At 65.2% G+C, this 23,307-nt stretch overlaps 8 protein-coding genes across 8 annotated transcripts; 2 read left to right on the top strand and 6 right to left on the bottom strand.

Moving 5' to 3' along the window:
• Positions 1 to 228: 228 nt before the first annotated feature.
• On the bottom strand, positions 229 to 3,098 carry JCM10292_006370 (uncharacterized protein; the record flags this gene model as incomplete). The annotated part of the gene is made up of 9 exons (XM_076649635.1): positions 229 to 726; positions 781 to 788; positions 847 to 913; positions 1,005 to 1,163; positions 1,223 to 1,247; positions 1,305 to 1,412; positions 1,479 to 1,567; positions 1,629 to 1,830; positions 1,897 to 3,098. The coding sequence occupies 9 exons, from the start codon at positions 3,096 to 3,098 to the stop codon at positions 229 to 231; spliced, it is 2,358 nt and encodes a 785-aa protein (XP_076504814.1).
• A 546-nt stretch (positions 3,099 to 3,644) lies between these two features.
• Positions 3,645 to 6,172, bottom strand: JCM10292_006369 (MDR family MFS transporter; the record flags this gene model as incomplete). The annotated part of the gene is made up of 10 exons (XM_076649634.1): positions 3,645 to 3,941; positions 4,000 to 4,100; positions 4,165 to 4,399; positions 4,458 to 4,869; positions 4,946 to 5,008; positions 5,087 to 5,174; positions 5,255 to 5,446; positions 5,519 to 5,596; positions 5,766 to 5,787; positions 5,855 to 6,172. 10 exons carry the CDS (start codon positions 6,170 to 6,172, stop codon positions 3,645 to 3,647), a joined length of 1,806 nt encoding a protein of 601 aa, XP_076504813.1.
• Positions 6,173 to 6,588: 416 nt separating this feature from the next.
• On the bottom strand, positions 6,589 to 7,904 carry JCM10292_006368 (glutathione S-transferase family protein; the record flags this gene model as incomplete). Its single annotated transcript, XM_076649633.1, has 6 exons — positions 6,589 to 6,790; positions 6,858 to 7,024; positions 7,088 to 7,488; positions 7,579 to 7,614; positions 7,678 to 7,776; positions 7,871 to 7,904. The coding sequence occupies 6 exons, from the start codon at positions 7,902 to 7,904 to the stop codon at positions 6,589 to 6,591; spliced, it is 939 nt and encodes a 312-aa protein (XP_076504812.1).
• Positions 7,905 to 8,652: 748 nt separating this feature from the next.
• On the bottom strand, positions 8,653 to 11,583 carry JCM10292_006367 (uncharacterized protein; the record flags this gene model as incomplete). The annotated part of the gene is made up of 18 exons (XM_076649632.1): positions 8,653 to 8,939; positions 9,006 to 9,062; positions 9,146 to 9,369; positions 9,502 to 9,564; positions 9,623 to 9,689; positions 9,780 to 9,828; positions 9,922 to 10,117; positions 10,177 to 10,291; positions 10,354 to 10,398; positions 10,497 to 10,572; positions 10,645 to 10,671; positions 10,728 to 10,740; positions 10,808 to 10,854; positions 10,912 to 10,924; positions 10,983 to 11,060; positions 11,124 to 11,144; positions 11,307 to 11,353; positions 11,437 to 11,583. 18 exons carry the CDS (start codon positions 11,581 to 11,583, stop codon positions 8,653 to 8,655), a joined length of 1,572 nt encoding a protein of 523 aa, XP_076504811.1.
• Positions 11,584 to 12,320: 737 nt separating this feature from the next.
• On the top strand, positions 12,321 to 13,160 carry JCM10292_006366 (uncharacterized protein; the record flags this gene model as incomplete). The annotated part of the gene is made up of 4 exons (XM_076649631.1): positions 12,321 to 12,363; positions 12,452 to 12,624; positions 12,689 to 12,815; positions 12,886 to 13,160. The coding sequence occupies 4 exons, from the start codon at positions 12,321 to 12,323 to the stop codon at positions 13,158 to 13,160; spliced, it is 618 nt and encodes a 205-aa protein (XP_076504810.1).
• A 236-nt stretch (positions 13,161 to 13,396) lies between these two features.
• Positions 13,397 to 17,303, bottom strand: JCM10292_006365 (uncharacterized protein; the record flags this gene model as incomplete). The annotated part of the gene is made up of 2 exons (XM_076649630.1): positions 13,397 to 16,436; positions 16,498 to 17,303. The coding sequence occupies 2 exons, from the start codon at positions 17,301 to 17,303 to the stop codon at positions 13,397 to 13,399; spliced, it is 3,846 nt and encodes a 1,281-aa protein (XP_076504809.1).
• Positions 17,304 to 17,926: 623 nt separating this feature from the next.
• On the top strand, positions 17,927 to 21,244 carry JCM10292_006364 (F-box/WD repeat-containing protein; the record flags this gene model as incomplete). Its single annotated transcript, XM_076649629.1, has 5 exons — positions 17,927 to 20,097; positions 20,219 to 20,444; positions 20,557 to 20,696; positions 20,760 to 20,992; positions 21,069 to 21,244. The coding sequence occupies 5 exons, from the start codon at positions 17,927 to 17,929 to the stop codon at positions 21,242 to 21,244; spliced, it is 2,946 nt and encodes a 981-aa protein (XP_076504808.1).
• Positions 21,245 to 21,575: 331 nt separating this feature from the next.
• Positions 21,576 to 23,167, bottom strand: JCM10292_006363 (uncharacterized protein; the record flags this gene model as incomplete). Its single annotated transcript, XM_076649628.1, has 2 exons — positions 21,576 to 22,793; positions 22,853 to 23,167. The coding sequence occupies 2 exons, from the start codon at positions 23,165 to 23,167 to the stop codon at positions 21,576 to 21,578; spliced, it is 1,533 nt and encodes a 510-aa protein (XP_076504807.1).
• Positions 23,168 to 23,307: the final 140 nt, after the last annotated feature.

The following is a 23,307-nucleotide window of genomic DNA, read 5'->3' as shown; positions in this document are numbered from 1 at the left end:
ATGCAGTGTGAATATGTGAAGGATGGCCTGGGGAAAATTAGAAGAGGTTGCGGGGAAAAGGCGAAGACGCGGAACGAACACGACACCCAAACGAGAAGGGCGGGAACAACCTGCGCCATTTGGAGGGGAGGGGAAATTGCTGAGGCGTAGTAGGGATGCACGGAGTGTCTGCAGGGCGTAGTAATACATTGATGTGAGGGCCGAGAGCCGAGCTAGCGGGAGACAGGATCAGGCGAGGTCGGCAAAGAGCGCCGCAGCCGCAACGAGCGTGACGCCGAGGGCGCATGCTGGGTAGCTCGCAAGGTTACCTGCGCCTGACCGCGCTCCCCAGGTCGTGCTTGTCGTCCCGTCGCCGCCCGTCGTACCAACCGCGACGCCATACCCGTGCGCGAAGCGTCCGGACCAGAATGTCATGTCGTTGAGAAAGAGCGCATGCTTGGTCCAGAGGAGCGGGATGGCGAGCCAGGTTCGGCCCGAGAAGGATACGGCCGTGTTGGCCGCAACGAGCGTGTCGAACCAGTCGCGGCGCCAGAGGGCGTAGAAACCCCATCCGCCGTACAGGCGATTGATCATGTACGACTTGGTTGTGCTGTGACCGGTCACTAGGCCAGAGAACGAGCCGTTGCCGAGCGAGATGGTCTCTTCGAAAGTGTTGGCAAAGGTCGTCCCGACTTCGTTCGACACGCCAAAGACGGCCGAGTTGCGCTGCCAGGTTTGCCAACAGCCCTGCGGAAGGACGCGTCAGTGAGATTTGGTGACAGGGACAGTCTGCATGCCCACCCAGATGTCTGCAGCCGCGGAAACGTCAGCTCGTGCGATTCGCAAGGAGGCGGCAATACGACGAACCAAAGTAGGCATGCACGCCCTGAGCCTCTTCGGTGTGATCTTCGCCGTAGCTGTAGTTCCAGTCGTACTACAGACGGACAAAGGGGGAGAAGAGAAAACATGAGCGAATCGGAATGCTGAGCGACCGCCGACTTCAGCGTGGATGCGGACAAACGCACCGTCTTGACGCCGTTGCGTACCGCCGTCGAGTGCTCGAGGTCGTCGATGAAGTTAGTGATGTGTTGCTTGGCGATCGTGTCGTAGTAGGCGGTCGTGTCGGGCTCCCACAGGTCGGGCGTCTCGTGCGCGGCGGCAAGCTTGAGGTACCCGTACATGATCTACAGAAGCGAGGCGTCAGCATGAACAAGCCAGTTACGGTTGCGTGAGAACCACAGACCATCATGCCACGGTTCCACGGCATGCTGTAGGAGGTACGTGAGCTACGAGGTCCAGTCGTGAACAGGCTCGGGTGCGCTCACGGCGTGCCAGCTTTGCGAGTATCGCCGGTCAGGTCCCACCGAGCGTCGGGAGGGTTGATAATGTTGAGGCGCTGGTCGAGGAAGCGCCAAAGGAAAGAGCGGTAGGTGCTGTCCGCTCGAAGCTTCGTGTCAGTCAAGGTTCAGCGCGCGGGAAACGGAGGAGGGAGAGGGCACTCGTCTCCGGCGGCAATATAGGCTAGTGCTCGCTGCTTGTATGTCCTCGTGCGATCGAAGACGGTCGGGCCGTCGAACTCCGGCGGGATCTGCGTCATGACAAGGTCAACTTCGAGGTCAAGCGCACGACCCAAGTGCCTGAGCGCGCACCAGATCCCAAAGGCAGGGCGACTTGAGGATGTAAACAGCAGCTGCAACCATGTTGCCGACAATGAGGCCCTGCTCGCAGCCAGCATAGACAAGCTTGCCGTCCTCCGGCTTCAGGTCGCCCGTCGGCCACACGCTGTCCTTGGCGCCCGTCCAGATCCTGACGCCTCCGCCGGCCGTGTTGGCATTCTGAAGCGAAATGATGCTGTCGGAGTTCTCGGCGTCAGTGTAGCACACAGAAGGGAAGGTGCGACAATGGGCTGAGACGCACTTGTCGGCAATCTGCACCATGATGTCCATCGCACGGATGTCGCCTGTGATCTCGTACAGCAGCCCGGCGTCGTGCATCCCCTGCCCGAGCCACCCGTCCGCAAGGACGTTGCCCTGCCCATTCTCCCACAGCGGCTCGAGCTCCCGGAGCATGCCCAGCGCCGTCTCGATCTCCGTCCGCGTCACGTCGCCGTCAATTCCATCCCACACCATGTTGCGCCGCGGCTTTGCATCGCAGTACGGCACCGAGCACAGCTGGGCGAAGCCAGCGTCGGTACCGGCAAACTCGTCGGGCGGTTCAACGCAACCTGCCGTTGGGGCGCCGCCGTACCGAGTCGGGCTCGGCTTCGCGGTGGCCGAATGCATGTGGGAGGCGGACCCGCGGGTGGAGGTGACGACTGCGACGCGATTCGAGGTGGATGGCCGTGCAGTGCGGGTGGACGTGCGTGTGCGCGTGGTGGTCCGCTCGACCGTTGTGGTCGTCCGTCGACGCGTCGTCGAAGTCGTAGTCGAAGCAGAGCCGCGAGAGGTGGGACGCAGAGGCGAAATAGTAGTACGGGTTGCGGTCGAGATGTCGAGCGAGGTCGAGTTGTTCGGGATCGTTGCCGTGACAGTGGCGTTCAAGCTCACGGTAGCTGATGCGGTAGTCGTGCGGTTGCGGTATGTTGTGTGGGAGGACGTGAGCGGAAGCGACGAGTTGCTCGCTTCCGCAGATCGCGAAATGCGCGTTGAGCGCGCGGTCGTCGTCCTAGCACGGCTGGCCGTACCCGAACTCCGCCCTTCCTCGGCAGTCGCTGTGCGCGCAGGTCGAGTCGTGCGCTCTGCACGATCCGTCTCGGTCGCCCGTGCCGTTGTTGTGCGGGACCTGCTCGTCGTCCTCGACGTGCTAGTCGTCCTCGACACCTCGTCCAGCTCGTTCGACAATGCCGACCGAGTTGTCGCCTCGACAGGTAGCTCGGCAACGGCATCGAGCCCCAGTACCGCCGTGCTGTTGCCGAAGAAGTCGACGGAAGCAACAACGCTCGCGCCTGCGAGAGGTGCCGTCGCGTTGGCCGTCTCGCGGTGCGCGAGCGCTGAGCGGGAAGCGGCCGAAGTGTCGATTGTGGAAAGTGGCACGCTAGCTGCAGCGGACGCAGCAGCGAGGAGCGTCAGGGCGAGTGGCCAGATCGGCGGACGCCTTTGTCTGCGGTAGGAGGGCGCCATTCCGGGCGCTGGAAAGGGTCTAGCGAAGGCGAGGTGCGTCTCTGAGCTCGTCCAGCGCAGTTCAGGTACAGTCTAGGCCTTTAGCGCAAGCGGGAAGAAGCTGAGACGGGAGCCAACGGCCTTCATCGAGGACAATAAAGCGAACGAGGTCAAAGCGTCCGGGGAAGGCGGCCGAGCACCGGTGCGGGTGCACAGGGCTTGTAGCATCTCGATACAGCGTGGCAGTGGGCAATTCGCAGTGAAGCGTTGCACGTGCGAAGGCAAGAGTGCGCTCTCTCACGCTTCCCGAGCCGAAGCCGTCCCACTTAGCGTGCTCTGGCATGATCAGACTTAAATGCTTTCGAAAGCCGTCCCACAGACAGATATGTCGCTAGCGAATTGCGACGAGCGGCCAGCGAGCTGACGAGGGATGGGGCGGACCGAGGGAGAACCGACAAGTTGCGATGATCTATACAAAGGACAGCTCCGACCACAGACACATACAGGCCCCAGCAGACGAAAGAAGAATAATGCTCTAGAATTGGAGGAAATAACCACCCGGTGAAATCAGGCCTCGCCGTCTACCTTCTTCTCCTTGCCCGGCTCATCCATCTTGACCCACCGGATCCCGCCGACCGCGAGCGCGCCAACGGCCGCGATGATGGCGCACGAGGTAAAGACGCTCCAGAGCGCCTCGACCGAGACGTCGACGACGGCGGGGAGCTGCTCGGGCTCGACGACCTCGCGGAAGCGGTCGACGCCGCTCGCGAGGACGGCGGCGACGTCGACCCCTGGGATGAGCTCGATCCCGTTCTTGAACTTGTTGGCGTAGATTGCGTTTGAGGCGGAGACCCAGATCGTGCCCTGTATAGGATCGGAGTGAGTTGAAGCCGGGGCGAAGAGTAGAGACGATAGAACGTACCCCGAGGATCTGGGTGAAGCAGACGAGCGACGCCGCCTTGCTCTTATCCGCCGGCTTGGCAAGGGTCTGACTTGCCAGGAACGACATCATGTACAGCGCGCCTGCGAAAGAGACATTGATGAGCCGCTTGTACGGACAGCAACGACCGGATGAAAGGGTGCGCACCCATTCCGGCGCCGACAACGACGCCATATCCAGCCCACTGCGCTGTCGTCGTCCCCTGGTCCATCGTCGCATGCAGACCCGCGCCGATGGAGGTGAAGACGCAGCCAAAGAGCATCGGCGGGTGGAAGAAGCCAAAGTGGCTGACGAGCCAGCCCGCGATGATGCCGCACGTCATGTTGAGGAAGATGAGGGGCAATAGGCAGACGCCGGCGCGAATTGGGCTGGCGGCTTGCACCTGCACAAGCAAAGGAGAGTGAGCATGATTTGCGAAAGCGGAAGCAATGGGAACGCACTGTCTGGAACCAGATGGGAATAAAGTAGAGGAGCGCAAAGAACGACGCGCCGCACGTCCAGTTGACGAGACTCGTCGCCGCGAGGCTGCGGTCGCGCGTGAGGAGGCGCATCGAGATAGACGACTTTTCGCCGAGCCAGGTCTGGAGCGCGAGGAAGGCGATAAACATGGCGCCTGAGCCGACGAGGAGGCCGATCATCTTGGACGACGACCACGGCGACGAGATGCCTCCCTCTTGCAGCGCAATGAGGAGACAGATCATACTGCCAAGGAGGAGGGCGGCACCGCCCCAATCCATGCGGAAGAGGCGCTGCCGGACCGTCAGGGTTTGGGGAATGAGCGGCGGGTTAAGCAGCCAGGTGCCCAGGGCAAGGGGCAAGCCGCAGCAGATGGTCAGGATCCAGAAGATCCAGCTGTGCGTGGGAGAGCGAGTCAGGGTCCAGCAAGTCGGGAGGGGCTGGGAGAAAGCCATTTTGACGATCAACGCACCGCCAACCAACCGATGTCGTCACTGCACCTCCCACCAGCGGACCCAAGACGGTACCCGTGCCGCTGTGGAAAGCAGAGAGAGGTCAGCCGAGACATCGATACCGCGGTCCGAAGGTCGAAGGAGGCAAAGCGCCATCGTACTAGGACAAATTCATGAGACTCGTGATGATGGCCTGCATGCGAATGGGCAGCGTGTTGGCTGCAATGGCGAGAATGCCGATAAAGAGGCCTGGAGGACGGAAACGAGCGGGTGAGTTTGCGGGATGGCCGGACGGACTCCGCCTCGGACGGCGCAGAGCTCAAACATACCGGCATAGCCGAGCCCTTGAATAGCGCGCCCGAGAATAAACACGGTCGACGAGGGCGCGACGGCGGCGACGATACACCCAAGGAAGAAGATGGAGAGGGCAAGGAGGAAGACCCATTTCTGAGGGAAAAAGGCATAGGCGCGGCCGAACAAGGGTTGGAAGGCCACGCAGGTGAGGAGGTAGGCACTGCCGTCTGAAAAGAGCGCAATGGTTGCGTCAGCTTTGTGACGGCCTCGACAGCCGGAAATTACGATAAGAAGCTCACACCACCCGACGTCGGTCAGTGCCCGAAAATCGTTCGCAATCTCTGCTGTGCTCGTGGCGACGATCGTGTTGTCCAGCCCTGTGGCGCCGAGACGGAGAAAGCGAAGCGGGACAGGAGGCGAACAGGGCGGAACAGGAGAAGAGAGGGCAGCGTGGGCATGGCAGCGGCAGTGCGGCGAGGGACGTTCGTCGACAGAGTCAGCGGGAAGCATTGCACGGTGCCAAACTCGCGAGAAGCACGGACGGACCGACGATGATCTCGACGAGGAGCTGGCGAGAACGTAACGAAAGAGTCAGCCGGCGTCCACCTCGCTGAACGGGCTTGACGGAAGCGCACCAGCGTCAGCATCAGCAGCGCGAGCCTGACGCCCGTCGGTGCCTTGCTAGGCGGCTCGTCCCGCTGCTGCCCCACCGCCGTCTCCTCGTCCGAGTCGTGCTCCTTGGCCTTGACCTCGTCCCCCTGCGACAAGTCGACCACCGTCGCGCACGTCAAATCCTCGAGCACGACCGGCCGCTCGTCCGCTGCCTCGTTGGCGCTGGCAGGGCGCCGCGATGTGGGCGAGGAGGCGGTGTCGCTCTCTTCGGACGACGAACCGAGCGCGGGGCGGGCGTAGTCCGGGTGCGGCGGCGATAGCGGCTCTTGCACGACAGCCATCCCCGTCAGTGTGCAGATCGCAGCGATTCTCACAGCGAGATGGGGGCAAGGCGATGGCGGCGAGCTCAAGCGCGGCGCGTAGCGCTTGCGCTTCGGCCGGCCCGGCGAGCCCGTCGGCAGGAGATGGACGGACCTCCTCGGACTCGCCCTTTGACTCCTTTCCCCTCGCGATGCAAGGACCCGTCTAGCGCTAGCGATTGTACGACCTCAGTCAGCAGAGACGAGCACGAACAACGAGCCTGCCGGCAACGATGCGAGGGAGCAGTTCTTGCACGCGGAAGCAGGCGAGCACGGGACAGACTGCGGCACTTCATTGGTTGGGGTTTCAGGCGTTCAGCCAGTGCGGTATACACTACAGACGGATGCATGGCAGGGGTAGTAGGACAAGGCAGGACCGGCGTTTGCGAGGGGACGGCTCAGTGCAGCCCGTCAGCGTAGACGTCCTTGGCGAAAGAGTCGCGCTCGAACAGTGCCTGCGCCCACTTGGTCACCCGCGGGCCGATCTTGACGCCGCTGTCGAGGTTCTGCTCGAGCTTGGCCAGGTTGCCGTCGACGTCGGTGATCGAGGTTGCGCCAGCGACGGCGAGGAGGCGCGCGAGCCACGCGCCGACGTGGAGGCTGTGCGGGGGTCGCTTTCAGTACGGGAGAAGCCCAACACAAGCGGAGCAGAGGAGAGAAGACTGACTCGGCAAGCGAGATCTGGTCGCCAACGAGGTAGACGGCGTTGGGCTCGAACTTGGTCTCGAGCGTCTGCAGCGTCTCGCCGATCCCGGTCCACAGCTTCTTGGCCTTCTCCTGGACCTCGGTCGAGTCGCCCTTGCCCTCGAGCAGCGCGAGGAGGCCGCCGTTCTCCTGTGTGGGCGCGCGGGGTCAGCAGTCTCTTGCGAGGACGAAAGGGAAGAAGGCCGGCCGCACCTGCATCTTGCGCGCGTAGAAGTCCTTGAGCTTCGGGTCCGAGTCTCCGACCTCCTTGGCGTACCGCTCGAGCGCCTCCTGGCGCCCCCTGAGGAACCCGCCGGGAAGCCCAGCGAGCTTGGCCTTGCGCTCGTCCTCGCTGCGCCACACGAGGAGGGCCGCGTTCGGGTCGACGGCGTCGACGTGAATCGCCTCGATGATCTCCTTGCTGACGGCCGCGCGCTGCACGGTTGCGGGCGAGAGCGACGGCGCCGAGAAGCCCGGGTTGGTGTTGGTCGACTGGTCGAGGAAGTTGCACACCTCGATCGTCGACGTCAGCGCCTTGAACTTGGTCTTGATCGACTCGTCGAGCGTGTGCTCGTAAGGGACGACGAGCGCGGGAACGTGGCCTTCGGGATGGACTGCGAGCGGGACGGGATGAGCGTGCTGTAGCCTCCGCGCCATTCACGGCGCTACCTATCACCAGGGCTCCGTTTGGACAGGTCACTCACTGCGGAGGTACGCTGGCGCAAAGTTCTCGCCCTTGCCTGTCACGCGAGCAGAGGGGTCAGCACCGCCTCGTCGACTGTGCGGGAAGGAAGGCGCCGAACCGAGGTCGACGATGCGCTCCTCGAGCTCGTTGCTCGTGAACTTCTTCTCCGAGGCGACGAGGCGGGGCACGCTGGCCCACACAGAGCCGGGGAACCAGTCTGAGCGAAAGATCGGCGCGGGGTGGGGAGGACGAGCGGGAGGGTCAGCGCGGGCTACTCGGCAGGGTTGGCTGGCTGGACAGCGTGGACGCACAGAGGACAGCCTTGGGTACGTTGTCTGCGGACATCTTTGGGCAGTGAAGGTGCGAGACGAAGGGCAACCCATGACGACGACTGGTCGACCCGCGACTTGGCTGTCCCGCCGCGAGTCTGCTGCCGAGGATGACTGCTCAGGCTCACGCTCACCTGCTTTGCTCGCTCCTGCTCTCGCTGGACCGTCGAGAGACGCGCTCGCTCTCTGTCTACGCTTCAACGCCGCTCCGCAGTCTCGCTCAACTCGCTTGTGCCGCGTGCTTCGAGCATTCAAATCTTGAGGACGCTCACCAATCTGTCGTCTGGAGGTTTGCGCCTCCTCGTCTCCCGCTGCGCTCCACCCTCGCCTCGAAACATTCGGCAGCTGGTCCCGCGCCTCCTCCCCTATTCAACTGAACTACCTAGCGCGCGTGGTTTCGGCCCGCACATAGCTCATGCATCTCTGCAGCTTCTGCCGCCAAGTGCAGCGTTGCTCGCCGCAGTGCTCGATACCTCTCCTGAGTCGCTCATGAGGCATGTTGCTGCGGCGATCTACTATAATCTGGTCGCGCTATCGCCCGTGCAGCCGGGACCTGGCACCCGTCGAGCGGACCTCAGTCAGATGGCCGGGCGGTGGACTCGATGAACACGCCTGAGGGGCTTCGAGGAACACGCCTCCGAGCGGCACCAGATGCTCAGCTCTCTACCGCAGGAAAACACACGATATCCTTGCATTCTGGACAGACTGATCTGAGCTCATCGATGGACAGAAGGAGTGGGAGGGAACTGCCGGAGACAGCACAATTACGTATAGTAGCGGAAGATGGGCTCGAGACGGTCACCCGCCTCCTCAATCTGCTCCGGCGTCCAGTTCTCGAGGCCAAACTTGCGCCTCACTTCAAGGTCGGTGAGGATCTTGCTCTGCAGCTCGGCGCCGAGCGGGCCGTGCAGATCCTCGGTTTTGGTGCCGTAGAGGCGGTCGCGACGCTTGTTCTCCCAGCTGAGGTAGAGCGTCATGAAGAGCGAGAGGACGACGGCCATGGCGGCAAAGGCGAGACCGACTCCGTGACCCCTGTAGTAGCGCGGGCGATCTTATTGAAGGGAAGGGCATCAGAACTTGACAGCGCGCTGAAAAGACGGAATGGAATCGCACGTACCCTCCGTAAAGTAGACGAGCGAGCTGATAATACCTCCGCTGTTGCCCAGCGTGAACACTAGCAGAGGTGAAGTAGCAACGGCAGGCCAAAAGAGGCAGTCAGCAAGGCGTAAAAGCACGGAAAAGCGAAAGAAAACGCACTCATGCCCATGCCGGTCCCGCGCTTGAGCGTAGGCGACAAATTGTTCCCGGTCCACACTATGGTTGCCGGGATACAAGGAGCAACACCCGCGACACAGAGGAAGAGCGCAAAGTAGCTGACGCCGGGCTTCTCGCGCGGGTCGTTGCCGAGCAGGATTGCGTAGCCGATGACAACGATGGTCATCCAGAACACGTTGAACCATCCACGCCTCTTGACGCGGTCACTGTGTGCAGAAGGGAGGCAGAATAGTCAGCACAAGCAAGAACGAGGGATAGACCGGCATTGAGCGTTGAGGTTGCAAGAAACCCGCAAAGATGAAAGGCGCATGTCAAGTCTTTGACACCCAAATACTCACCTGTACAAAGCTGATGCAAGGGTGATGAAGAACGCAAGGAAGTAAGGCGGAGTCGAGAGAAGCCTGCAAAGAGTGAACCTTCTCAGCACCGTGCGCGAAAGCGACAGAATGCCGGACTCACTGGCTCTGCCAGCGATTGAAGGTGCCCAGTTCCGAAATGATGGTGGGAGTGAAGAGGGCGAGGGAGTCTGCATGATGGGGGCGTGTCAGTCTGCGCGCAAGCACCGAGGATCGAGTTGCGTGGCAAGTAAGGACAGAATTTGGTTGAGAGAACGCACAGAGCGGCTCAGCCACGCCAATGTAGATCAACATCATGATGTAGACACGCTGTAAGCAATGACAGCCGTGTCAGCTGCCTGTGATCCGGTGAACAGGGACGTTGTTGCTCGAGCTCAGAGCGAAAGACAGGCAGGAACGTACCCAGTCCTTGAAAGCGTTCTTGACATGCACCCAGCGGAACTCGCCAGACGTTCCGATGTCATCGGCGAGACGCTTGATGATGAACTTGCGCTCGACTGGCGAAAGCATCTTGGCATCTTCAGGGAAGTCTTCAATCATGAAGGGCGCAGCGAGCGCCACAATGAAGGTGAGGAGACCCTCCCAGAGGAAGATGTGGCTAGCAGCCGAAGCGGATCAGCCGAGCACTGGCGGACTAGGGTGAGAGCAACGACGTACGCCCAGCCCGGCAGTCCACCGACACCATCCGCTTGACCGAGCCCGTAGGCGAGAATGCCACCAAAGGCGCCGGAAAGAGTGGCGGACGAGAAGAAGATGGCGATCCGGATGTTCGCTGCGGGCAGAAGCGTGAGCATACGCTTCCGCACAACCGCATCTACCGCATTTCAGACTCACACTCGTCCCGCTTATACCAACTTGCGAGGTAATAGCAACATCCCGCTGATCCAGGTAATGCAAAGCATCAGTGAAGTGTCAAGAACCGCAGAAGCGGCTTTCAACGCGCCCGCTTCAGACGCTCGCAAAGGGACAAAACGTACGGAAGAGAGGGCTCTCCGCTAGCCCAAGGAAGAACCGAGCTGCCAACAAGCCCGCATAGTTCTTGACCAGGCACATCTAGAAGGGAGCAGCAGGAGAAGTGAAGGTCAATTGAAAAGCGGCCATTGAAGGAGAAGCACCTAAACGCACGAGGGTCATCACAAGTCCCCAGGCAAGCTGCACCATCGCAAGTCAGTAAGCACTCTCTTTTGCTAAAGACATCCGGAACCAACCATGACGGCGGGACTGCGCGGAGAAGACCGGTCAGTGGGCGGCATGCGAGGCTTGCGAGCGTTTTTAGGAATACGCTTACATCAAGCGCGAGGGACGAATGCGTTTGAGCAACATGTTGGACGGAACCTGTCGACAGGCAAGAAAGTGAGAATCAAGTCATAAGCGGGCGGAGGGCATGCGGACCTCGGTGACCACGCTGCGCCGATTCATTGTCAGTAATCCGAACACTCGGCAGAGATGGCAGGACGACTCACTAGCCAACAAAGAAGATGACCAAAGTTGCTTGGTACTGATTGCCAACAAGGCCGAGGTCGGCTTCGAGTCCATCGAGCCTGTAGACAAAGCGAGTGGTAGCCTGGCACGACGGCAAAATGGCAGATTCGGCACAGACGAACCTCGCTTGACCGATATTGACACTGTAGAGCATGAGCATTCAGCGGGCAGCAAACGCAGGCAGGGGAACGAGTCGGCCACGAAAGGTGGAGAGCCGGCGACGAGGCGAGGTCGGAAGGCGAGGTGAGTAGGACGAGCATGTGGTCAGCACGTTTGTGATGATCCTGAATGCGAGACGAACGTACCGATCGAGGAAAGAAAGCAGGTAAAGCAGCGAGAGGAAGGGGACAAGCTGGAAACGCGGAACACGAAGATGACGGGCAGCAGCTTGCTTGTCAGCAAGTCGGATCATACGCAGCGAACAGCTGCACGCACGCGATAGTCGATACGCCTGATCAGCTTCTTCTCCTCCTCGGGCGTCAACAGCGGAGCGTCGTCGTCTGAAGCGGTCGTGTAGATCGCCTCCTCCTTGCGCGCCTCTACGGCCTTTTCCTGGCCTGAATGCGTCGAAGCGTTCGACATGGTGCACACCCGTTCAGGAATCGTGGCGGGCAGCAGACTGAGCAGAGAGCCTCGAAGTGCAAGTGCAGAAGCAGAGTCAGAACAGCGAGCGACGCCGGCGTGGAGGACTGCTGTAGTGCGGGGGAACCAAGGGGACAAGGTGGGTCCGCCCCTGCTCGATCGCGGTTTGTGAGCGCGCTAGCGCGGGGACGAGAAGGGTGCCCGGCTATCAGCTGCGGTTTGCCGTTGAGAAGGTCAATCGCCGCTGCCACTCGCTCACTCCGTACAGCCGACTCCCCACTGCAATAGGTAGCTACTCCGCTCGACAGCACCAATCCGCTTCGCTCGGCGTCACCGCGTGGGTCCTGTCGCGTGTCGAGTCTGTCCCGTCAACTTGCTCCTCCTCTTCCAGCTGCCCAGCTGTCCAAGGACGCCACTGCGTTGCATGACACCGGCTACAAGCCGAGCGCTCTCAGTCTCCGCACCCGTGCACACCCGTGCCACCCGGACGGTGCGCCGTAAATTGGCCGTCGCAAGGTGCTGGCTCTCAAAGTGTGCTCGAAGGCGGCTTCGGCCCGTCCGGCCCGACGCTGAGACTGGCGGTGCAAAAGGGGGATGCGCTCCTTTCAGGCCAGACCGCGACCACGCTTGCCGAATCCGGAAGTGCTCCTCCTCCTCCCTTGTTTACGCTTCGCTGCTCGCTCACTGCTTCGACTTTACTGCTCCTACCGCCGTCACTCGCTTACACCAGTTCTACAATGGTCCGCACCGCCGCTGCCGTCCTCGCTCTCGCCGCCGCGGGTGAGTGCCGCAGTAGCGGCTCTTCCGCATTGTCGCCGCTGCACGCTCCTAGTCGTCCTCGACATGCGCTGACTTCGGTCGTACGCAGCCACACTCACCTCGGCGCACCGCCTTGGCGACCTGCTTAAGCGTCAGAGCGCCATCCCTGAGGAGGCGATGCAGCAGGTCGAGGGCCTCCGGTCGATCGCTGGCAATGTCATTTCGGACCTCTCGTCGGGCAACGTGACAACAGACTGCTCGTCGTGGATCCAGACGCTTCAGGTGAGATGGCCCTCCCTGGCCGTTCGTCGAGATGCGACGATGTTGACGGACGGTTCTCCCGCAGGGCTGCTCCGCTAGTGCCGGCGGCGACGTCGAGCAGACGGCCATCTGCACCTGCGGCGACGATGCCGTCTCGCAGCTGACGGCGTGCGCAGGCGCGTACGGCTCGGACGCCGAGTCGCAGGCCTCTGGTACGCTTCTCGCTGCCAGCACGCACCTCTGCCTCCGTCCCGCACCAACTGACCCGGATTCTCGACGCAGGCTTCGCCGACTTCTGCACCAACACGCTGCCGACCCTCAACCTGAATGGCACGTCCGCGTCGTCCATCATCGCCGGCGCGACCTCGTCGCTCGAGTCGGCGTCGAGCTCGATCGCAGCGGAGACGGCCGCGTCGACCGGCAGCGAGTCCCCCTCGCAGACAACTGGATCGTCGAACCCGAGCGAGACGGCCGCGCCGGGCAATGGTGCCGGCAAGACCGCTGTCGCAGGCGGTCTCGCGAGCGTCGCCGCGCTCGTCGCTGTCCTCGCATTCTAAGCGCATCCCCCCGTCTCAGCTTGATACCCCCGCAGTCCCTCGTTCCTATTCTCCAGCATCTGGTGTGCCTTATTTGCCCTTTCGTAGCAGTCGCCTCGTACAGCCTCGCAGATCCCGCAGCCGCCCGGCGCGGTGTGCATCATTCCCTCTTACTCACTCAGCTCCATCACGAGACGTGTGCCGAGGCAAGAAGTAGAATGCAGCTCTAGCCAGTTCAAGCATGCGTGTCTCGGCAACTACACTGTCTGCACCGGGCGCCGTCTCGGTGCCGAAGCAGGCGACGGCGTCTCTTCCGCTCCTACTGCCGATCCCGATCCATCATCCTTCGTGCTCTGCTGCAAGGCCCGCTGAGGTGTCGATGCGACTGGCGCGACATACCGGAGCGGCTGCTGCGCCTGGGCTGGCGGAGCTGCAGCTGCCGGCGGTCTCGCGCGCACCGGCGAAGCGGGCGAGCTAGCCGCGCCGCCGGGCGGCGGGCCGTACCTCGGCGCGCTGGACACGCCGATGGGCGGGCGCTGCGGCAAGTTCGGGCCCGAGGGAGACGCAGCGGGCGGGGGAGAGACGAAGCGCGGGATGGGCTGGCGGCCGGACGAGGAAGGCGGAGGAGGCGAGACGTAGCGCGGCCCGGCCGATGGAGGCGTCGCATGCGCTAGTTGTTGCGCTTGCGCACGCGGCGTGATCGGTGCCGCGGGAGGGAGGGAGAGTGGCGCCTGTTGAGGCGACGACTTGTTCGTCGTCGAGGCGGAAGGCGGAGGAGCACACTTCGGCGGTGGAGGCGGAGGCACGGCTCCGCGAGGCGGGAGCGCTGCGTTTGGCGCTGGAGGCGGCGAGACGACCTTAGTCGGCGATGCAGGTATGAAGGGCACATGTTGCGCCGCTGTTGCGACGGGCGGCGGCGGAACAAAGCGCGGTTGTTGCTGCACCGACGAAGAACGCGGTCGCGCGACAGCCTTTGTTGGCGACTGAGGTGGCGACGGTGCGTGCTGCTGCGACGAGACAGCAGGTAGAGGGACGAAGCGTGGCTGGGCAGGGGACGGGCGAGAAGCAGCAGGTGGTGGCGGAGCAGCCTTGGCAGGCGATTGCGGAGGTGGCGCAACCTCTTGTGGCGGCGCTGCCGACGGAAGTGCCCGGGCAGGAAGAGGAGGGGCAGCAGGCGACGCGGTCTGAGGCTCCGGTGCGACCGCCGGCGGGGTCTCTTCACGGCCCTTTTCGCGGTTCAGCTCCTTCAGCACCTCGCGCAGTTCACCGACCATGTTCCGCTGCGCATCGACGCCGCCGCCGCCCGGGCCCGGCGAAGCGCCTTTGCCCGGACTCTCGAGCGACGACCTCCCCAGCGCGAGGGCCTCGCGCGCCTCCTTCATGCGCCGGATGCGCTCGTCGCGCGAGAGTTTGTCCGCCGCCGAGGGCGCGCGACGGTCTGGGCCGGCGACCGCCTCGAAGACCTTTTCCTCCGAGGGCGAGTCGGCGGGAGGGAGGAGCGAGAGCGAGAGCGCAGCGTCGAGGAGCGCTTGGCGCTCGTCGTCGGCTGCTGCTGGAGCGGGAGAGGCAGACGCGTCAAGCGTCGCGTCGACAGCGCCCTTGGCGTTCAGGTCGTCCGACTCCTCGACGTCTTGCGCCTCCGGCTCGATCTCGAGCACCAACGCGCCGGCTTGGTCCGCCTGCTCGGCCTCCGCACTCTCCTCCAGCCGCATTTCTTTCTCGAGCCCAAGCGCCTTGCGCACGACCCCTTCTCCGCCCCTCCACTCGGCCTCTAGCCTCCTCACCTCGGCCCCGACGCCCTCCCACGCGCGCCACGCCCCCTCGCGCGCCTTGTCGTCCGCGCCCGCCGCCCCCGCATCCGCAAGCACGAGCCGGAGCTTGGCCTGCACCGCGCGCAGCGAGAGCGACATGCCCTGCACGAGCGCGACGAGCGCCGGGTCCGTCCCCGGCCCGGCACTGGCGGCGGTCAGGGCCGAGCGCGAGAGCGGCGACGCGAGCAACCCTCCGGCCGGGGGCGCAAAGTTGGCGAACGAGCTCGGCGCGGCGCTCGACGAGGCGGACGGGACGCGCCGCAGGCCGGCAGCAGCGGGCCTCGGAGGCGCGGTAGGCGTGCTGGGCGCGCTCGTCCGGCCGCCACCAGCTGCGGGAGGCGGAGGCGGGGCCCATTGAGCCGCGCTCGACGACGGGACATGCGCCGCCTCCTCGCCGCGCCCGTACAGCCCGCTGCGGCGGCGCTTCTCGCGCTCGGAAGCCGACGTCGTGCGCTGCATCCCTTCGCTGCCGCCTCCCGCCGGTGCACCGGCGTGTTCGCGCGCAGGCACTGCAGACGAATGATCCGTCGCAGCAGGCGACTCGCCAAACTCGCTCGCGTGCGCCCGCGCGACGCCCTGCGCCGCGCCCGCGAGTCGCTCACCGAGCTGCTCGAGCGCGCGCGCGGCCGCTCCGCAGGCCTCGTCAGCGGTGGCTGCGTCCGCGGGATGGTCAACGACCTCGATCACGCGCCAGACGACGCCGCGGCGGAGGGCGTGCAGGTCGTCGAACTGCTCCTGGAGCGAGACGAGGAGGAGGCGCTCGGTCGCGTCGCGGTCGGCGGCGTCGTCGTCCGACGGGGACGACGTCGCGGCGGGGAGGCCGCTCGCGCCCCCGAGGCTCAGCGGGCGCTGCGACCTGCGCGGCTTGGCAGCCAACCCCGCGCGAGCTCCTGGCCCGGCAGGCGACCCAGGTGCCGCATCGTCCTCGTCTGCGCCCGTGCCAGCGTCCAGCTCGGCGCGTCTCCGCTCAATACCGCCGAAAGTGCTCTCGGTCGGGTGAAACGGGTCCACGACCGCTGTCGCCGCAGCAGCAGAAGAGGCCGAGACGGGCGACGCAGCCGCGGCGGCGGCGGCGACGAGCTCGTCGCGCTCCTGACGCGCGCGCGAGTCGTGCCGCATCAGCTCTGAGAGGCTCGCGCTCGGTGCGTGTGTTGACTCGCTCGCTGCGGTGGCAGTCGAGTGCTGCAGGAGGGGCGAAGAGGCGGGGAGGAGCGCGTTGAGCGCGGCGGTGGAGGTGGAGAGGGCGGCGAGCGCGTCGGACAGAGCGGACGCGAGCGCGCGCCGGAGGGCCTGGGCGCGCAGAGGGGGCGGAGAGACGTCGTCGGGAGTAGAGGAAGAAGCGGAAGAGGGGAGGCCGAGAGGCGAGGGGATGCGAGGGGAGCGGGACGGCGTCGAGAGCATGTTCGCGGAGGTCGGGCTCGTGGGCTTGCGCTTTGAGAGGTACGCGCGGGCCTCGATGCGCGAGATGGGCGGAAGCGGGTCGGACCTGTAAAGAGACGGCGTGTGAGAAGGTTCGCTCTGAGGGAGGACGAGAGAAGTGAACGCACAGGCCGAGCCCATGCGCAATGCACTCGAGCTCCTTGATCGCGCTGAGAGCGTTCGCGACGCGCAGGTCGAGCTCCTGGGCAGACACGATGAAGCCCTCGACCGAGCCAAGCAGCTGTGCCGGTGCGCCCGCCTCGTTCCGCTTGTCCGCCTGGTCGGCTCCCACCCCCTCTTCTTCTCCTTCCGAGCCCTCGTCGATCGTCGCCGGCTTGCTGCCACGCGCTAGTGCCCCGACGAGTCCGCCGAGCGCAGCCGTCGCGCTGCCAAGCACTCCGCGCTCGAGTACGCCCTGTCCCCTCGTCTCCCACCCGTACCCCCACTCTGCCGCTGCCTGCTTGGGCGCCCTCGCCTTGCCCTTGCGCGAGGCGCGCGTCAGCGCAGCGTCTTTGGACCGTGTGCAGTCGAGGGTTGCGCGCGCGAGGTCATCGAGCGGCGGGTAGAGCTGGAGGGCGTCTCCGAGCTTTGCGCTGAGGAGGGCCGAGGTGGCGATGGCGTACTTGACACGCTCTGCGGTCGCGGCGAGCTGGCGGGAGCGCTTAGGCGGAGGCGGCACAGGTTGCTGTCGCGGCGGCGAGGACGACGAAGGGGAGGGCGACGGCGGTCGCGGTTGGGCGGACGCGGCGGGCAGAGGGCCGGCAAAGTCGCGCTTGATGGGGGATGCAGGCGAGTCTGCGTCTGTCTCTGCGCGCGGAAAGGGCGGGAGCGGCGTGAGCGGTTCATGACGGCGAGAGAGCGGAGAGAGGAAGCGAGACTCGCGGCGGAGGTAGGCGTGGAAGGGCGAGTCGGGGTCGTGCAGCGCCTCGGCCATCTGCGCGGCTCAGCAAGCGGCCTCGTGCTCCGCTCGAGACTCGAGAGAAGCGGCGTCGACAAAGCGAGAGCGCATGACACGCGTGGAGACGCGTCGAGGCGAGATGAGAACGCGCGACGGCACAGCGCGAGGGGCGGTTCTGCTTGGCAAGGGTTCCAGACTACACCGTACTGCGTCCTACCCTTGCTGCTGCGCGGCCCAGCAAGGCCTGTGAAGTGGAGAAAGGAAAGGGACAGGGGGACCGACCCGCAGTGATCGCCGTCGTCGCAACAAGCAGCGTCGGCGCCGCTTTCTCGCAACGCACAGCCGCACGGGCGAGTAAGGCGCACGCTAGAAAGGTCGACGAGGCTCCGCTCTGCCTGTCTGCTCCCGTTCACACCCTCTCGAGGGTCTTTGTCCTCTGGTCGCGGGCCCTTTCTCCCTCCCCCACCTCGCCTCGTCTCGTCGCTCTCTCTGTCTGGCACGACCGCCAGCGAGCCAGCTAGCGCCGGCGCTGTCAGACGCCAAGTAGCCCGCACAGCCGTCGGGTGCGCGCTCGCCGGTCCCTTCGCCAAAGTCCGAAACCTCATCGGTCCTCGTCTTGTCTCCGTCTTCTGCGCAGACAACAGGCCAACCGAGCACCGATGGCCAACCACCGCGACCCCTTCACTGCTCCGGGCCCGTCCGCCGCCCCAGCAGCGGGCCCGGGTCCCTTTTCGGTCCCGCAGCCTCGCACCACCCTCCCGGCCTCTCGCATTCGCGGCCTCTCGCCTCCGACCCCCGCGCCCTCGCCACAGCCCGTCCGCGTCTACCCGGTCGCGAGCACCAGCGCCGCAGAGGCCTCGACCTCGGCGGCGGTGTCGGCGTCGGCGTCGTCGTCCGCCTGGCAGCCGCAGGGCTACCGCGTCTCGCACCACTCGCCCTTCTTCGACGCCGCCGCCCTCCCGCCCGACACGGTCCCCTCACCGACGCGCAGCACTGCTCTCGGCGGCAGTGGCGCCGGTGAAGCGCCGCCCTCGCCGCTCTCGGAAGCCGACCTCGTGGCGCACCTCCGCGCGCAGGTCAATGCTCTCTCGCGGCGCGCGCGCGAGCACCTCCTCGCGTCCCTCATCCGCGACACGACCCCGATCGACCTGAGCCAGCTGTACCCACTCATCGCCCCTCGCTTGCAGCGCGACTTTCTCCGCACGCTCCCGCTCGAACTCGCGCTGCACGTGCTCAGCTTCATCGACGACCACAAGACGCTCGCGCGCGCGAGCGCCGTCAGCCGCTACTGGCGCGCGCTCGTCGAGGACGACGGCGTGTGGAAGCGCATGTGCTGGCGCTCGGGCTTTGTCCCGCTCGACCCGCCGCCCCCACCGCCGTCGACCACCTTCCCTCCCTCCCCATCGTTCGCCTCGCCCGCTCCACTCCTCTCGCCGCAAGCGGCCGCGTCGCGCCTCCGCACGCTCGAATTCGGCACGCGCGCGCGCGACGCAGACGACGCCCTCTTCACGCCCGCGGGGCGCGAGCGGCGCGGCACGCTTGACCGCAGCACGCTCGAGGAGATTGCGGCGCGCGCCCAGGCTTTTGGAGGAGGCGGCGGCGGGACGTCGGCGTCGGGGCAATGGGGGGCAGGGGAGATCGGGGGAGACGAGGGTGCTGCGGGGCCTGCGATGGGACTGGGGCTCGAAACGGGCGTCCCTTCACTGGCGGAGCGGCGCGGAGTGGAGCCTGCCGAGCCTGTCATGGTGCCGCAACTCGCGACGGCGGTGGCAGGGCTCGGGCTCGGCGCGGTCGGGACGGCGGTGACCTCGCCGCTGCAGCAGTCGGTGCCGCCTCCTCCGGCCCAGCAACAGCAGCAGCAGCTGCAGCCGCTCGCCGTGCCCGCGATCCAGTTTGGCACGATCCCGCCCGGCCCGCCGCTCGGCAACCCGTACTACGTCCCGCCCGTCCCGCCATACCACTACGGGCCGTCCTTCGCCTCGCCGCCTAGCCTCGCCCAGCCGCTCGCCGCGGCGCCGCCGAAACCGTTCTCGTACAAGTCGCACTTCAAGCTCGCGTTCCTGTCGGAGCAGAACTGGCTCCGCGGGCCGGGCACGCTCCTGAGCACGCAGATGAGCGTCGACTCGGGCGTCGTGACGAGCATGTCGTTCGACGACGAGTGGATCGTCGTCGGCATGGACACAAACAAGGTCCACATCTTTGAGAGCGGCCAGGGGACCTATGTCCGCACGCTCGCGGGCCACGAGCTCGGCGTGTGGTGCCTCACGCTCGTCAGCCGAGGCGGCGGCCCGCGCCCCGACGATGGCGGCGTCGACGCGATGGAGGACGACGACGAGGGCTGGGCGAGCGATTGGGACGGGTCCGGCAAGGGCAAGGGCAAGGCGCGCGCCCGCCCGCCCGCGAGCCCCATGGGCGCGAGCTTCTCCCAGCCGGGCGCGAGCAGCGCCGCGGGGCTCGCTGCGCCCGCGTCGTCGTCGTTCTTCGGCGGCGCAGCCGAGGGCGCGCGCACCCCGCTCGCAGCTTCGACCTACACCTCTCCTGGCAACGGGGGCCCTGGTCCGCGGCCGCGGCGCCGCCGCTCCTTCTCCGCCTTCGACGCCCCGAACCCAACGGGTGTGGGCGACGACGACGATGATGAAGAGCGGCGCGCGCGGCGCGTTCCGCGACCGAGCACGTGTGGCGGGATGGGCGTCGGCGCGGGCGGGCCGACGGGCGACTCGACGCAGCAGGGAGGCGTGTGCGGGACGGCGCGCGGATGGGGACAGGAGGGCGCGAGGGTCGTCAGCGGCGGGAGCGATAGGAACGTGCGCGTGTGGGACGTGAGGACTGGGTGCGTCCCGTCGCTCGCTTCTTGATGCGACTTCGGGCGCCGGCGAAATGGCTGCTCGACCTGCCCGCGTTGCTTCGTGAAGCCGTGCGCGCTACTCACGCTCGTTCGTATCCTTCCCCAGCCGCTGCCTGCACGTCCTTCCCGGGCATACCTCGACCGTGCGCTGCCTGCGCGTCCTCGACGGGCGGCCTATCGCCGTCTCGGGCGCGCGCGACGGCTCGATCCGCGTGTGGGATATCGACAAGGGCGTCGCGCTCCGCACGCTCAGCGGGCACCGCAAGAGCGTGAGGGCGATCGAGGTGTGCGGGAATCGGATCGTCAGCGGGAGCTACGACACGACGGCGAGGGTGAGTTTCGCATGTCCTCGTCTCCTTTGCACGCGTCAGTGATTTATGTACACTGCCGGCGTGCTTTGCTATGGTGTTCTAGTAGCTCATGCTGACTCGCTCACTGCCGCAGCTGTGGGACGTCGATACGGGCGAGTGCCTACACGTCTTCCGCGGCCATATCGGCGAGATCTACTCGGTCGCGTTCGACGGCACGCGCGTCATCACGGGCTCGCTCGATTCGACCGTGCGCGTCTGGTCCGCCGAGACGGGGTGCGTTTGCGCCTGCTCCGTCTCTCCGCTCAGAACCGACGCTGACACGTCTCGCGCTATCAGCGAGTTCCTCGCGCTCCTCCAGGGCCACACGCTGCTCGTGGGACAGATGCAGCTCGACCCGTACAACGACGTGCTCGTCACGGCCGGCTCGGACGGGTTCGTCATGGTGTTCTCGCTCGTGACGTACGAGGCGCTGCACCGCATCAAGGCGCACAACCACTCGGTCACGAGCCTGCAATTCGACGAGCGGTTCATCGTCACGGGCGGCAACGACGGGCGCTTCAAGCTCTGGGGTGCGTCGCGGCTTCGAGTCTTCCTCCCGTGCTCTCAATGAGGGGAGGAAGCTGATCATTGTCTTGGAATGCACAGACCTCAGATCGGGCGCCTTCATCCGCGACCTCGCCGAGCCATGCGACACGATCTGGCGCGCGCTCGTCCGCGACGACAAGATTGTCTCGCTCAGCCGGCGCGAGGACCGCATCTTCATGGACGTCAAGACGTTCAAGGCGTCCGACGAGGAAATTGCCGGGACTGCAGCTGTCTGAGCGCGCGTATTTATTGTCGAGTCGCGGGCGCGGAGGAACGGAAGGACTTTGCAGACGACGGGCGGAGCGCTTTCTTTGTGGAGGCAGTCTTGTTCGATTTTCTTCTTGTTGTTGCACACAATCCGGTCCCGTCTTCTTATCGATTTGCGCCTAGCTGCATTGCTCTACCTTGGTCATGCGCTGATTCTCTTAGGAGCAGCGAGAGAGCCTTGTCTGCTGCGAAGCGTTCCGTCTGTTCTGCTTGGAGCTTGCGATTGCTCTTGATAACTAATGCGGATGCTGAATACTGGATGTCACTGTCTGAGACTGGGTCTACGCCTCGAGGCGGGCTTCACTCGTCCGCATCTTGCTCCGCCTCCTCCTCGTCGCTGTCGCTGGCAAGGTCAAACTCGCCCAGCCCCTCCGACTCAATCACCGCGAACTTGATTCCGTGCTCCTCGCACCACTCGCCGACGACTTCCTCGGCGTCCTGGACCGCTCCGTCGGAACGCTCCTCACTCGCTGCGAGTCCGTCCGCCTCGACGTCGACCGCTTCGAGCGTCTCGGCGTGCGCTTCGAGAAACACGATGACGTCTCTGGCGGTGAGCTGAGGCGACTCGCGGATGTAGACCTCGCGGAGGGGAGAGGCGGCGAAGAGGGTGAAGACGGAGGCGTCGAGCATGGTCGCAAGCTCGAGGGCAATAAGCTTGGGAAGTGCGAGCGGCTCGTCGATTCCCTCGGGCAGCGCCGTGGGCGTGTTGTCGAGCTCGAGGGCCTCGAGCGTGCCGGAGAAGCGCTCGACAAAAGTCTTGAACGCGCGGAAGGAGAGCTTGGGGTGCTCGCCGAGCGCGAGGTGCTTGAGCGGGCAGGCGAAGACGAATTCGCTGATGGCGTCGTCGACAAAGGTGCTCTGGCCGAGGTCGAGCTCCTCGAGGTGCTGCAACCCGGCGATGGCGGTGTAGAGCGCCTCGTGCTCGAGCCGGTCGGCCGACGACAGTGCGTCCTTCGGCTCGATGAAGACGTTGAGCTCGAGGTGCTTGAGGTTGGGGAAGAACAGGATGAGATTGGCGACGTCGCGCTCCGTGACGCTGCCAGCGAGAGGAAGGAGGAGCGAAAGCGTCTCGATGTTGCCGCCGATAGACTGGACCGCTTGGAGCGCGACGTTGGGCAGTTCCGCCTCGGTGACCTCAATCGGCTCGAGCCCGGCTCCATCTTGAGAGGCGTGGAGACGGCGGAAGATGCGCATGCCTCCTTCGAGCTCGAGGCCCTTGACGTTCGAGCAAACGCGGACAATGTGCGCGAGCAGACCATTCCGCGCCGCAAGCTGGCAGAGCTCCCAGTCGCCCGCATTAGGGGCCGACGACCCAGTCAACCGCTCGACGGCCTCGACGACTTCGAGCGCGCGGCCCTCGGCGGCAGGTGGCGCGTCTTCCGCGTCGGCGCCTTCGAGGAGACGGTCGTACGGCATCTCGCGGATCCCGAGGGTCTTGACGTGCGCGGCGTGACGAGGAAGGATGTCTGTCGCGAGCTGGAGGAGGGCCTCGGTCGAGCGCGGGTAGAGCTGGAGGTCCTGTCCGAAGACGTCAGCGTGAGCGAGAGCATCGCGGAAGGGAAGGAAGCTCGTCGCACTTCCCAGAGATACTGCGATACAATCTCGTTCCACTCTTTGTTGACGAGGCTGACAGCGGCGAGCGTCGACACGCGCTGGTCGTCGGGACTCCCGACCAGGACAAACTCGTCGTCGTCTGCCTCGTCGTCTTCGGGCTGTCCTCCCTCGCTCTCGTCGGGGGCAATCGTGCTGGACGACGAGGCGTCTTCCCACGCGTCGTCGTCGAGGTAGAGCCCGAGGTCGTCGAGCTCGGCCGCGATGCGCTCCTTCAGCTTGCGCGGAAGCATCGAGAGCGAGGCGGGTCCCTCGGTGCGAGCTTGCGTGGTTGTCGACATGGTATGAGAGGTGGGCGCACAAGCGTACGAGCACGGACGAGGAGGAGCAAGAAGCCTGAGCCGAGCGCGCAAAGGCGCGGAGAAAGCGTCGCTCGGCGCTCGTCGAGGCGCGAGGTGCGAGCGCCCGCGTCGCGTCGGCG

The sequence above is a fragment of the Rhodotorula paludigena genome (assembly GCF_050403205.1).
Source record: "Rhodotorula paludigena JCM10292 DNA, Rt_paludigena_JCM10292v1_ctg26, whole genome shotgun sequence".
Classification (NCBI taxonomy): domain Eukaryota; kingdom Fungi; phylum Basidiomycota; class Microbotryomycetes; order Sporidiobolales; family Sporidiobolaceae; genus Rhodotorula; species Rhodotorula paludigena.
The sequence above is the reverse complement of the archived record's forward strand: the minus strand, read 5'-3'. Positions and strand labels throughout refer to the sequence as shown.